General features: G+C 33.1%; 1 protein-coding gene across 1 annotated transcript in view; it reads left to right on the top strand.

The window, feature by feature from the left end:
* Positions 1-8,188, top strand: part of LOC114245789 (uncharacterized) — a 32,153-nt gene extending 23,965 nt beyond the window's left edge. Inside the window, exon 9 of the mRNA XM_028178073.2 lies at positions 168-8,188. Coding sequence (XP_028033874.2) covers positions 168-512 — 345 coding nt within the window. The 3' untranslated portion in view covers positions 513-8,188. The remainder of the gene's footprint in view (positions 1-167) is intronic.
* Positions 8,189-14,273: the final 6,085 nt, after the last annotated feature.

Genomic DNA, 14,273 nt, shown 5'->3' with positions numbered 1-14,273 from the left:
GTGGACAGGCACCCTAAGGGGGAGAGTGCGAAGCCTTGCGGGAGTCCGGCCGTTAGATGTTGGGGGCGAGAGCGAGTTCCCTCTACTCGATATCGAAACGTAATTGCATTGTAGATATAGCGTATACCTGAATAGTATTTAAAACGTCGTTTATTTTTATTAAACAGAACCGAAGGTCGAAGCCGCAGGAACGCGAAGTCGGTTCGTTGTTGATTCGCGCCGTGACCGTGATCGACCGTCAGTCGTCGGGCGGCCCGTCGGCGGCGGCGGCCTCGTCGGAGTCCGGGGGCGAGTGCGCGACGACGCAGCGCGCCCGCCACACGCCCGCCGTCCGCTCCGGGCCGCCGCTCAGCTGCAACTTCTGCTGGAACACGGTGGACGAGTGCGGCCGGATCCTGCGCCGGAAGACGCAGTACCACTGCCCGGAGTGCCGCACCAACCTCTGCATAGTGCCCTGCTTCCACGAGTACCACGACAGCCCCGACGCGGAGCCGGGTGCCGGCGCCAGATGAACGCTCCCCTCTGCCATACTAATACGTTTTAAGCGCACGCTAACGGCTAAACGCTCACGTGCGAACTCAATTAAGACGACACATCGTCGTTGTCAAACCAAAATCTGATATGTGCACTTTTAAAGTAATTATTACATACAACTTTTTCGTCTGTGTGTTGCATGTCGCGTGACGGTCGGCCGCGGAGTAGGGATAAACTAAAAGGCGCTCATCAGAGCAGCCAAGGCCAATATGGCAGCGCCTATAGTTCGCAGCAGCTGAACGTGTAGTGTATAAACTATATACGCTATTGGTGTTTAATGTAAATGTTGTTTGTCAGAGTTAAATGTCTGTAATGTGAAAAAAAAGTTTCACTTTTACCGTGGTTTCATAGAACCACACAATCCTTTTTGAAATTTTTAATTTTTGACCTTTTTGTATAGTTCAGAGCCCTATCTACCGTATAAAAAAAATTGTTATGTATCTATGCTTTAATATTTCTCTATAGCTTTCATTTGATATAGTTCTTAAAAATACCTTCATATAAAATTATATACGTAAATGTTTTTACTCGTTAATTCAAAATAGAGTTTTTGCACATAGCAGATTTTGGTTTGACAGTGACGATATACTAAAGAAATAAATATATATATATATATATACAGTAAAAGCTCTTTATTCGCTGGATATGTGTTCCTTAAATATGCCGCGAATACAGAAACAATGAATATGGAATGGTATTTACATAGGTATAGGAGTCGTTCGTAGGCAACAAAATAACAAACAAGTACATGTATATATACAAAAATGAACGCCGAAGGCGGCTTACAACAAAGGCGAACCAATACAGCGGCGATATCATTTAAGAACATACTTTAGGCATAGTCGTAATAAGGTCTATTTTACTTTTTTATTGGTCCATTTGACGTCGCGTTTACAAGTATTCGGTTGAATCAATGTGTGTGTACCGCGAATGAAGAAATATATAGCCGCGAATATAGGAATTGGATTGCATTTTTTAATCCGCGAATAGTGAAAACGCGAATAGGGAGCTTTTGCTATATACATTTAAAAAAAAGAATTGAGTTCCGTCGTGATCTGACCTTTAGCTGGATCTTTAGAATGTTAATTGTTAAGTTTGTAAATATGTTTATTGAATGTAACATTATCTCTAAGTATATTTTCTAAGTAAATTTTTGGGCTTGTATTCAGTACCCGTGATCCTGTTTTTTATGAAGATTTTACACACAAATGTTATGAAATATTTAATTGTATTTACACTATAATAACGATTAGCGCGTAGTCAAGTTTTTTATTACGAGGAGAATTCGATGTATCTATATGTATAATTAATGCCTACTACCTTATATATGTCTTTTTGCATTAAAAGTGTACAATTCCCAAAAATATTCGAAATTGAGTTAATATGCGTAAACATTTGGTATCACCAGTATTTTTCTCATAAATACTGTCAAGAGAGCGTAGTTTAGTTTTAGATATTTTTTTTTAGTTTACCTACGTTTTGATTTCAAAATGAATACATCATTTTATATTACTTTAAAAGACAGATAATGTAATTGGTAAAAAGTTGTAAAAATGTTGGTATTATATTGAAAATATATGTTAAACTTTTAAAACATTCTCCTGTAAAATTAGTAAGTTTTGAGATTATACAGTTTTAATGCGAGAAGACGATTATATAATACGTTTAACAATGTGATTTGATTACGGATGTTGCAATATTTTTCACCTTGTTACAGTGATACGTCTTGTGATATTGTAGTGTGAACTCTCACGAAATGTTAATGTACACGCGAGCGTAGTACGTAACGTGCGGCGATAAAACACGCATAAATAAATAGATAGCACATAAATTTTATCAGATATACTTACATATATTTACAAAAAGTTGACTCTAGTTCTGTAAAGTTGTAAAGCGAACCTCTAAAAAAACGAGCTGCAATCAAAAAAAAAACTTTATAAATATAAAATAATAAATAAATAAATAAATTTTGTAATATATTCGTCTAGTTCTACGAGCTTCAATGAAATTGATGTTTCGATTCAATTAGCCTGTTTTGTATTTAAGGTAACGTAAACTAAAGCAATAAGGGTTAATTATCTTTTTTTTTTTTTAAAACAAGTATATTGTATTTTCATAAAAATATTTACAGGTATTCATATTAGTACCTCATTGATTGTAATGTGAACTTCACGATCTTATTGACCTCGTTTTAAATTGTAGCTGTGATTTGTCTATGGAATTGAAGGAAACGGCAAAGCACCGAAGTCTCCTATTTCGTAATCATATACAAATGTTATAATACGCGCGTATTTGTTCTATCTGTTTTAGAAATATCAGTCTGCAGAAATTGCAACCTGCCATTTTTGTGGCGGGTTGCAATTTGGCTATATGTATATGTATAAAAAATAGTGAATTACTTGATATTTATATTACTTGGCACTTCCAAAGTACAATATACCAATATCTATAAGAAAAAAAAATAGGCTAAGCGAATTTCATCCCCGCCCTCCATCCCCAGTGGAGGGCGGAATTCCGGTGATTTCCTCCTGACAAAAAAAAAACGAATTTCATCTTGGTGGAAGTTCACACATCATGATAATATATGTGTTTGCCAGTTCGATTATATTCACACGCAAAATGAGGTATTTATTCGAATATTTATGCGAGAACCACATTGAAATCAGTTTTGAAATAAGGCAGTAGTTAATGATACAAATATGTGTTGAAGAATAGTGATCTAGAAGGAAAGTCTAGCTGTCACTGTCTCACGCCTGTATCGCAATGGCTATGACGTCATAAGACTGATTTAAAAATTCTTACCCGAAAAGTTCGAGTGAAATCTAACTCGACTATATCTGAAAGTGTTTGTAAAACATAATTTTGGGTAGAATAATACCATGAAAACAATGTTGCCATATATGTGCAACACTAAACCTCGGTAATGACAAAAGTGTAGGGTAGGTCCATGGAAATATTAGTCGACTTTGAAGCTGTTTATTGAAACGAAAATATATAACGATATATTTCGTAATTTTTTTAATGTAAGAAAAAAAATCAATTTATTATAGGAAGTATGTATTAAAATTTATCTTTTTCTATAAATAAAAATGAAGGTTTGTGTGATTGTAGTCTATGCGTCCTAAGTGATTCATCGATTTGTGTTGTTGTCGTTAAGGAAGGTTTCTGTCGCAGTGCCCACCGTCATACGCGTGAAAAGCTTCAAGAAATTGTTGTTTCTCATAAAATCAGTGAGGTTCACGGCGGACCTTAACCAGGCTTCACTATTTTATAACAAAGAACAACCATTCATTGGGCATGAGTTGAAAACACATACGCACAAAACATTTGTGAGCTGTCACTCAGATTCTCCCCTCCTTTCTTGTAGTTTCAAATTTTAATAAAATGCTTCTTTTTTTTCTTCCTATGCTAATAGCCTTGAGTGGCTATTTCAGCTTAGAAAATGCTGAAAACGTTCGTATTCATGCCGCAGTACAAGCGCCATCTAGAGGCCGCTTTGGTCATACATACTGATAGCTGAGACGCTAGACGTCAGAAATGCATCAACTACCCTATTTATAAGAAAACTAACTGTACCCGTCCGCTTCGCTGGACATTTAAAATTAACATTTTTATTTCTCACCCCACAAAGATTCTCATCATCAACGCCCCCGCAACGTGTAGGGAGTCCAACACTCATATAAATATTAGCCTATCCATTAAGTACATGTGTTTTCTACATGGATATCAAGTTTCAAGTCAATCGGATGCATGGTTCAGTAGTTATAAGGGAACATCCGTAAAAGCCACTGGTAGATACCTACCTACCTATATATATTAGTATATATGCTCTGTATAAAATATTAAATTTAGAATTTTAACAGTAATTGATTTCCGTGTCACAATATTTAGACAGCATAAGGATTTAAGGAATGTTATTTGCTGAGTAAGTCTATAGCGTAGTGATTTTAAAGCACTTAATGCAATGATATGCCAGGCCCCTCGGTTTGTTGGTGTCTGTAGCATTTTGGGTGAGTTGCACAAGCACTTGTCTTGGAAATAAATGCATCCGGTTTAATTATGTAAATGACCAAAAAAAAAGCTTTCAAGGAAGATGAATCCAATACAAAAGGTATTTTATTAATTTTTTGGCAACGGAGAAAACATGATCCTACAACAAGGTGTTATCATATTAATTGAGACAGTGCTTACGTAAGTAGTAATACCTTTTGAATTTATCGATGAATAAGTAGGTATGAGTTGAAAAAAAAACAGTTTCCATTCGTTTTCAAAAAGATAATGAGTTAACAATATCCTGGGAAGAGCATGATGTTCCGAGTGAACATTGTGGTTTTACGCTTTAATAACAGAAGCTACGAGCGTGACCAGTATGTTATGTTAAAAACTTTCCAGAGAGGTCCTATCGGATTTGTGAAAAGTCGTTTTAATATCATTACTACACTGGGAGTTTCTGTTTTTAAGATTGAGCAGACAATTCTTAATGGAAATAGTTTGAAATTATAAAATTAAATGTAGAAAATGGTACAGCTTGTTGTAGAGCTTTGTGCACTCTGAATATATGCTCCCATACCAATGGATGGAAATAAGATGAGAAAATCACTTTGTTTAAATCCCCGTGCGTATAATATTTACATAAAGCGTCCTCCAAATTGCCGTCTGGCTCATAATTGAGTTGCACGTATCCCCTAGCAACGCCGCCCTTAAATTCACAACCCTTCGACAGACCCCTCGTCACAATATATACACACATATAACATATGCCTATTTTGTTATTAAATTGCACGTATAAAGGGTGTCACACACGGCGAAGATACTATAATATTTTATCGATATATGGTTATAGTTCATACAAAATGTATAGCGAGCGATATTGTATGTTAACCCTTAAATGAACAATGTTGTTTTTAAACAACATACTAAACATCACAGATAAAATTGACCTTCTTTTAATTTTTTGTTAATTTTGACAACTAGTTCTTATTTCTGAACGAATTTTGAAAAAAAGTATAGTAAATTCATGTCTAGATTTTTTTTAACTCATTTTTCCTAGACAGTAATACATGTCTATTACACAAATATATTTTTTTAAAACGTGAAACAAAAATCGTCCATTTAAGGATAAAATATTATAGTATCTTCGCCGTGTGTGACGCCCTTTATGCTCTTGAAGGAGGATAGCCCGGTCGGTTCGCTTTTGGAAATTCATTCGTTTCATTTTGTCTTTCAATTAGACTACAGAACACACTTTAAAATATTTAGTTCGCATCGAAGCAGTTGAAGACTGATGAAGCAATGAATAGCTTAAATATACGCTTAAGAAAGCGTAGGTTCGTAATGCGAATATCTCACTGTCTCGTCTCGTCTGTAAGTGAATTTGATTTTCTTTTAATTTCACCAATCTGGCCCCTCACAATCTCGAAAGGTTTGGAAGTGACAAATTTATCAACGGTTTGTTTTGTTTCGATTTTAGAGTTTATTGTAATCTAAAGCACATAAATTATGAAAAAATACCTTTTTATATGTGCCGCGTACAATTGCTCAATGCGTTGGGGTAACTGAACACTGGAAATAAACTGGAGTGTATTTTTTTTTCTTTCACAAACGATTATTTCACTCTAGGAAGCTCCACAACCACTTGACAACACAATGTCATTTATTATACGAAACCGTATACAGCAGATTTATAGTATACAGTAAATCTATGTATCGTCATCAACCCAGAAATGTCCGGTGTTGAGACATAGGCCTCTCTTAAGGCACGTTTTAATTACCTATAGGTCTGCGCCCCCGACTTTCAGCAGTTTGTTAATTTTGCGGGAGGCCTACCCATGCTTGCTATGTATTTTTATCTATGAGGATGATGCTTGGCGACACGCATTATCCTCGTGTGTTAGACTATGCTCATATTGTGCCAGTACGTATTGTGAGCCCACAAGTACCACTGTCTTGCCTGTTTTTGTCGTGAAGCAAACGTTAATCGAGGAATGCGATAATCAAAAGTAATGCGTCCTACATTTGTGTTTCATGGGTGCGGTATAATACTATATTCAGTATATGTAGTACTATATTCGGTGTAATACTATATTCAACAAATATTACAGTGAGCGTGTGGGCGCGATAACACATCTAAGCTATTAAAATCTATTTATAAAAATTGCACGTAGAAAATAATATACAAAATTGATCTGCACTCGAAATTGTGATATGTCGCATCTTTGTATCGCTTCAATGAACCGTTTGTAAAAATATTTAGTAGGTACAAGATGTTTAATATAAATTTTAAGGTAGAAAATATATCAGTTTTTTAAAACGTTGCTAGTTTTATCTTAACCTCTAGTAGATAATTTAGATTTTAATGAAATAGAACAATTGTTTTAATACTTATTAAATAATAATATGTTCATTTTGTATGAATATATAACACACAGGTGTAATTATCAGTCTTCTGGTAATTTCCCTTTTAAGTAATATAATACCTAATATTACGTATTATTCAATATGAAACTCTGTCTTATATTACTTGTTCTTAATAATTTGCGATATGTATTTCTTCCGCTTTGTTTCAATATTATAAGCTAAAATTATTTATTTTAAAATAGTGTTTGCCAAATATTTTGTTTAAAAAAATTACGGACCGTTCGATTATCAGAAATAATAATATTTGTTCCCAGCTGCTTCAAAAAGTAGTGAGGCAGTTCTAGTGCACAATTTATGTATGCGCTGTCCTGTGACACTCGCAGCGTTAGGTGTGGTTTCGCTAGATTCATCCTAATAAAAAAGTAGAGCGGTGTGACGTAATAATGTAAATTGTTTCAATTTACGTCTGTAATTTTAATTTTGGGAGCAAACTGTAATAATATAGTGCGTTTCACATATTTTTTCTATACTAATATTATAAAGAGGGAAGATTTGTTTGTTTGTTTGTTTCGAATAGGCTCCGAAACTACTGGACCGATTTGAAAAATTCTTTTTCCATTAGAAGCCGACATTGTCCCTGATGAACATAGGCTACTTTTTTTTTTTTTTTTTTTCATGTCTGTTTTAATGTTTCCGAAGCGAAGCGAGGGCGGGTCGCTAGTATATGATAAACTCTGATATTTTCTTGTTCTTTATCTGTAAGTCTTGCTTATTATGTTTTTTTTAAGTTTTATTTTAATAACATGTTGGTCTCAAATACAATTGAAGTAATTCAACTAAAGGAAAATTTTATGTATGTTGTACCTTATAAGAGTTTAACATTATGTTCTAAGCCACCGTGCTAATGTTTTCGAATTACAAAATAATGTTATTAACTGAACTTTTGTCAAAGTTTAATAATATTCTGTCATTGAATTTGGGACAAATTCATAAAATCGTTTCAATTATTTCATAAAATTGTCACGGTTATTAAGCTAGTTTTTTCTGGTCTAAGTTTAATTTCTTTATATTATTATTCCAGTGTTTTTTATATTAAATATTATTATGGTTATAACTGTATCACGTAAAATAAAAATTTAATTAACATTAATATTCGAGTCTAATTTTAAGCACCAAACAAGTTGTTCTATGCTTTTTGTTTTCGAAAGAACACCAACCAAAAATATTAAGGTTATTATCTTTAAGACCTTTGCTCTCTGTGTGCTAAGTATTTAATATATCGTCCACTTGGCAAAAACCGTGTTTTATTTTATATTGTATTATACTATACATATAATATAACTATAAAAATTAACTGTCTGAGCGGGAGAAACTTGTATAAAACAATGAAAGGAAAGTTATAAGTAAAAAATAAGTAACTAAGAGCGTCGATTAATGACCTTTCATAAATAATTAAATGAGACTGGGAATGAAAGTGAATTAAAAAAATTCTACTGGACTATCTCTGATTGGCGAGGATAAAAGCTACTCCCGTAATATTTTAAGTCTGATTGTAAATACATATAATGATATTGGGTACTCCAGAATAAATAAACAATAAAAGACTTAATTGCGTTTTCTGTTATGTGTATAATGAGAAAACAACATTTAAAGCCCTTAATTTAATAAAATTATTATATTAACAAACTGAACTTTCTTTTTACTTAATGTCAAACTTCACTGAATGACATTTAAGAAAAATCCTTTTTATAAAACTAAAGAGTTTTAGACTATGAAGGTTTTTCTTTACATCTCCCCCCCTTAGGGAAACAATTACGTGTAATTGTTCATGTAGGAACTGATACTGGAGATAATTTTGTAATGTGATAGAGGTTCGATTCCATTTTTTTGTGTCCGATATCAACTAAATATATTGAATTTGAAATCTTTTTTAGAATTTTGAAGGGTCCAATTCTCAATTCATCCATTTTTTTCCTATTTAATCGATTTCCATTTTCTACATAAACTTGGTCTCCAACTTTCAGTTCACATTCTTTTCTATTAATATCAAATGCTTTTTTGTTATAATTGTGAGATTTAACTGTATTCTCAAAAGCTAATTTTCTGTCTCTCTCAAGATCTTCAATTGTACCATTTGCTTTTAGTTCCAGTGGTAAAACATCCACATTTTTACCTTCCAAAAGGTATTTAGGGGCAAACCGCGTGACCGTGTGTTCAGTTTCATTGTATTTTTCCACACATTTCTGTGCAATCGATGTCCATGCTATTTTTTTATTATTTTCATTAATTTTACATCGAATCTTATTAACTAAAGTTTGATTCAATCTTTCATTAAGCCCATTTGAAAATGGTGCATCTACAGCAGTGAAAACCATTGTAATATTTTCCTTTTTCAGAAAATCTTTAAATTCTTTCGAATTTATGCCAGGATATTGGTCTGTTAATACTATGTCAATATTATAGTTTTGTGTCACACTTTGTATAAGTTTTATAAAATCTCCAGAGCTTTGGTTCTTAGATGTTAAAATAAATGCATATCTTGTAAAATGATCTACTAAAAGATGCATATATTTTTTTGTAGATCGTGACCCTCCAAAACCTCCAACTGTGTCAATAGATACTATCTCGAATGGACGTGTTGCTGGACCCAAATGTGACATTAATCCAAATCTTGACTTTCTTCTTGACTTATTCCTTATACAAATTTCACAATTTTCACAAATATTTTTAATGTTTGCGATCATATTTTTGGCCTCGTAAAAAGGCGTAATTTTTTTTATTAATTGCGATCTCCCTATATGGCAGTAGCTGTTGTGAACAGCTTTTATGAAATTCTTACTAAATTCTTCTGTAAGTACGATTTTTTTTCTTCTTCTGTTTAACTTGTAATATATTCCATTTTCGAAGATATGTTTTCCATTTCGTAGATCTGTATTTGTGTTCTGATCATTTTTTATGTCATTTATGCTTATTAAATTTACCACTCTTAAAAAATCATCAGTGTTTTCATAAGACTCTAGAACAGGATTTCTGCTCAAACAATCAGCTTCCTGATTCGATTTTCCTGGATAATATTTTATTTCAAAATTATATTGAGATAAATAGTACATTAAATCCCCTAGTTCTTCATCAGTTCTGGCTCTAACATTCATATTCTCTAATGGTTTATGATCTGAATATACTATAAATTCTCTTCCCATAAGCAAGTGCTGCCAATATTTCACAGCTTCTTTTATTGCCAGACATTCTAGATATATTGCCTTCTTTTTCTTCTGGGCCTCTGTTAGTTTTTTTGAAAAATAAGAAACAGGTTTACTTATACCATTTTTTTCTTCTTGTTTTAGCACCGCTCCCACTCCTTTGATACTTGCATCCGTGTAAATATTTATCGGTAATTCAGGATCGAAAATCTTTAAAACTGGTTCTGAACATAGCAGTTCTTTTATTTTATCAAATGACTTCTGACATTCTGTAGACCAGATAAACTTCACATCCTTTCGCAACAGATTGTGTAACGGGTCTAGTATAATTGCACTATGAGGTACAAATTTGTGGTAAAAGTTTACTTTTCCTAAGAATTGACGTATATTTTTTCTTGTTTCTGGAACTGGGAATTTTTTTACAGCGGTTAAGTAATCTTTTAGAGGTTTAACTGAATTATTTTCTATTATATGACCTAAATATTTGGCGGAATTATTTGCAAAACTGCATTTCGAAAATTTCAGTCTAAATCCTTCTGTTAGTATTGCTTCCAATAGTCTTGATAGGTGCATTAAATGCTCTTTAAAAGTTTTCGAAAAAATTAAAATGTCATCTATAAAATTCACTACAAAACTCGAAAGTTTATGTTTCCTAATTACGTTACTCAATATTCTTTGGAAAATGGCAGGCGCTGTCTTTATTCCAAATGGAAGACACGTCCATTGAAAATGGCCTTCTTGTGTAACAAATGCAGTTTTGTATCTGTCTTGAATTTTCATTGGAATTGACCAAAAAGCTGAATTTATGTCAAGGGTTGAAAAATATTTACAATTTACAGTTTTTACCATCAAATCCTCTATCAATGGAAATGGTTGTAATTGGGGTACAATTATTTTGTTCAATTCTCTGAAATCTATACATAGCCTTGATTTTCTCCCATCTTCTTTTTTATATGCCAGAGTTACTGGAGCAGCAAATGGGCTGTAAGACTCCTCGATCAAATTCCTTTTTAATAGTGTTGATATTTGGGTTTCTATTTCTTTTCTATCTTCAACCGTGCATCTGTAGGGACGTTTGAAACAATACTTATCCACCATTAAGTCAATATGAGCTTCATAATCTTTTACTGTCCCCACGTCATACTTATCTTTGGCGAAGACTGCTTTGTATTTTTCTACTAATTTATTAATTTCCGACTGCTGGTAGGCATCAAGATGGCTTACAACTATTTCAAATCCTTCCGAGTTTATGTGTTCATTAAAGTTAATCTCACCATTGTATGTAGAATTAATTTCTTTTTTTAATACTTCAGGTTCTGAAAAACCTCCTTCATTTCTGTTACTTAGTACATTAGGAATTTCGACAGTTGTAGGAGAATAATTATAGCTTTTTTTATCTTTCAGATTTTCTTCTGAATTGTAGCATTGTTTAATTTTTAGTTCTTCCGTTTGTATTAGTTTGAATTTTTTTATACAATCCAAACCAATTAAAAAATCATAATTAAAGTTGACGTTATCTATTATAAATACATCCATAAAACCTTCAATATTATAGATTTTTATTTTTAATGTTACAATACCTTTTGTTTTCTTCTCACCATTAATAGTTTTCAAATTAACTTTTTCTATATCACCTGAATTTTCTTTGGGTTGTATTTTCAATAATTTTGCATTGATCAAAGACACATTTGACCCAGAATCATAAATTCCAGATACTTTTAAAGTATCATTTAATGTTAACTTGACTTTTATTAATGGTGGCACCTCTAGTTTTTTGGATTCTTCTCATTTAATTCGATTTCTAATTCAGAATTATTTATGTTTCGTACAACTGTTTTTTTATTATTTTTTTAAACCAACAGCTTTCTTCGGGATGGTAACGTTTACCTTTTTTTTCCTTTAAACATATTAAGCAAGGTTTTATTTCTTTATTTTTTCTATAATAATATGTAGTATCGGAATATTTAATATCAAATTTATTATCAAATTTATTTTTCCCTACAAGATGTTCTAGTCTTCCGATTTCGTTATAAAGATCTTCTGTTCCCTGTATGTTTTCCCTATCTATTTTGTCAGCAACATAATTAGGTAATCCGAATGCTATCAGGTCTATGAGTGTCCCAGTATCAATCGACTTCCTGACTTCTAGCAACAATTTTTCTTTTTTTAAAGCATAGTCAAGTAAAGATCCAACTTGATATTTGAAAGCTAGAGCATATTTAACAGGTGACCAGCCTTTGCCTGCAAATGTCCTGCAAAAATTTTCTTCCCATTTTTTCCATTCTGAGTCTATATTCAATTTCATTAACATACAATTATACCAATCTACACTACTGCACTCCAAAAAAAATTTTAAAATTTCTATTTTGTTTTTGTCTTCTATTATTTTAAAACGCTCACATTCCTTATTGAAATCTTTAATCCATTGTGAAGCGTTTGGATTTCTCCCAGAAAATTTTTCAATGATGAATTCCTTAGAAATTTTGTTTAAATTTTGAGTTTCCGTTTTATTTATTTTTTCTTCAAGCATTTTTTCTAATAATTTTTCAACGTTCTGATTCGAATCGTCAATAGACTTAGCATTGCTCTCCGAAATTTCTTCCAAATAAAAATCATCAAATTGTAAATTTTGATCCTCGTCTAAATAAATTCTTGACATATCATTTGTCAAAGTAATCCATACTTTTCTGGTTTGGTGTCTTTTGTTTAAAGATTTTTTTACCTTTGCATAATTTGAAGTTTTTGTAATTTCTTCATGAAAGTTGGCATTTTGATATTCGGTTGGTATCCCAAAAGTCTGTCCATCAGGTGTAGCAATTGAAGTTATGCATATAACATTTGATTTTCCATCTTCCGTTGATTTCACAGCAAAATCAAACCTTAATTTTTCCATTTTATTCATGGTGTTGCAAAAAATGTTGTTTTATAATGATATTGGGTACTCCAGAATAAATAAACAATAAAAGACTTAATTGCGTTTTCTGTTATGTGTATAATGAGAAAACAACATTTAAAGCCCTTAATTTAATAAAATTATTATATTAACAAACTGAACTTTCTTTTTACTTAATGTCAAACTTCACTGAATGACATTTAAGAAAAATCCTTTTTATAAAACTAAAGAGTTTTAGACTATGAAGGTTTTTCTTTACATACATAATCCAGTAAAGGTTGGTGAAGTGGATGGATTTGCATTTTAGAGTAAAGCAATTACAATATATATTTGCCTCATTTCTAGCGTGACAAAAAACACAAGTCTTTTGCAAACGATCCTACGCGAACTGCCAGTAATAATGTGCGTGTTGTTAATTTGCATTTTCAATAAATTGTGAAATAACACCGTATTTCAATTATGTACTACAAGATAATATGTCAGTATAGATTAAATTGTGTAACGGACGTGACGTCAGCTGTCATGCCCTGCCGCCAGCCAAGCCGCCAAGCCATGTTAACACGCCCCCTTCCGCCACTGCCTCTAGCCAAAGCCACCGAAGGGGGGATAGTGTTAATAAAACAAGCCATACCGGCCATTTCTACCTGCTTTCTGCTTTCTCGCACAAATAAAAAAACTTGTCGTTACGCTGCTGGTTTTTATTGTCATATCAATTTGCAACAATTGTCTGCCTGTAGGTACATTTGAATGAGCAGAAGAACAAACACATTAAACTTCTTAGCGAGATTTTTATTATTATTTATTTATTGCTTAGATGGGTGGACGAACTCACAGCCCACCTGGTGTTGAGTGGTTACTCGAGCCCATAGACAACGTAAATGCGCCACCCATCTTGAGATATAAGTTCTAAGATCTCAGTATAGTTACAAAGGCGGCCCCACCCTTCAAATCGAAACGCATTACTGCAGAAATAGGCAGGGTGGTGGTACCTACCCGCGCGGACTTACGAGAGATCCTACCACCAGTAAACCAGAATGAGAAACCACAGAATGTGGAAAGCGAAGCGTGATTTTTTTTTCAGTTTTGTAATGCATTGTCTCTACATGTTAAAACATATAAAAAGGTGGCTTGTTAACAGTCTGGCATCTTTTTTTTTATGATTGAATCATCACTGGTGGCCCAGAGGCCTTTCCAGTTTCACCAAGACAGGTGGGCGAGTAAAGCTTCAGCAAAAAGATGCAAAGCCGTTGGACGAGGCTTCTCAGATTCGTCCAAGTCCTACGGAACTA

This window comes from Bombyx mandarina, chromosome 01, assembly GCF_030267445.1.
Source record: "Bombyx mandarina strain Sakado chromosome 01, ASM3026744v2".
Classification (NCBI taxonomy): domain Eukaryota; kingdom Metazoa; phylum Arthropoda; class Insecta; order Lepidoptera; family Bombycidae; genus Bombyx; species Bombyx mandarina.
Note: the sequence above shows the minus strand (reverse complement) of the source record. Positions and strands in the feature narration are given on the sequence as shown.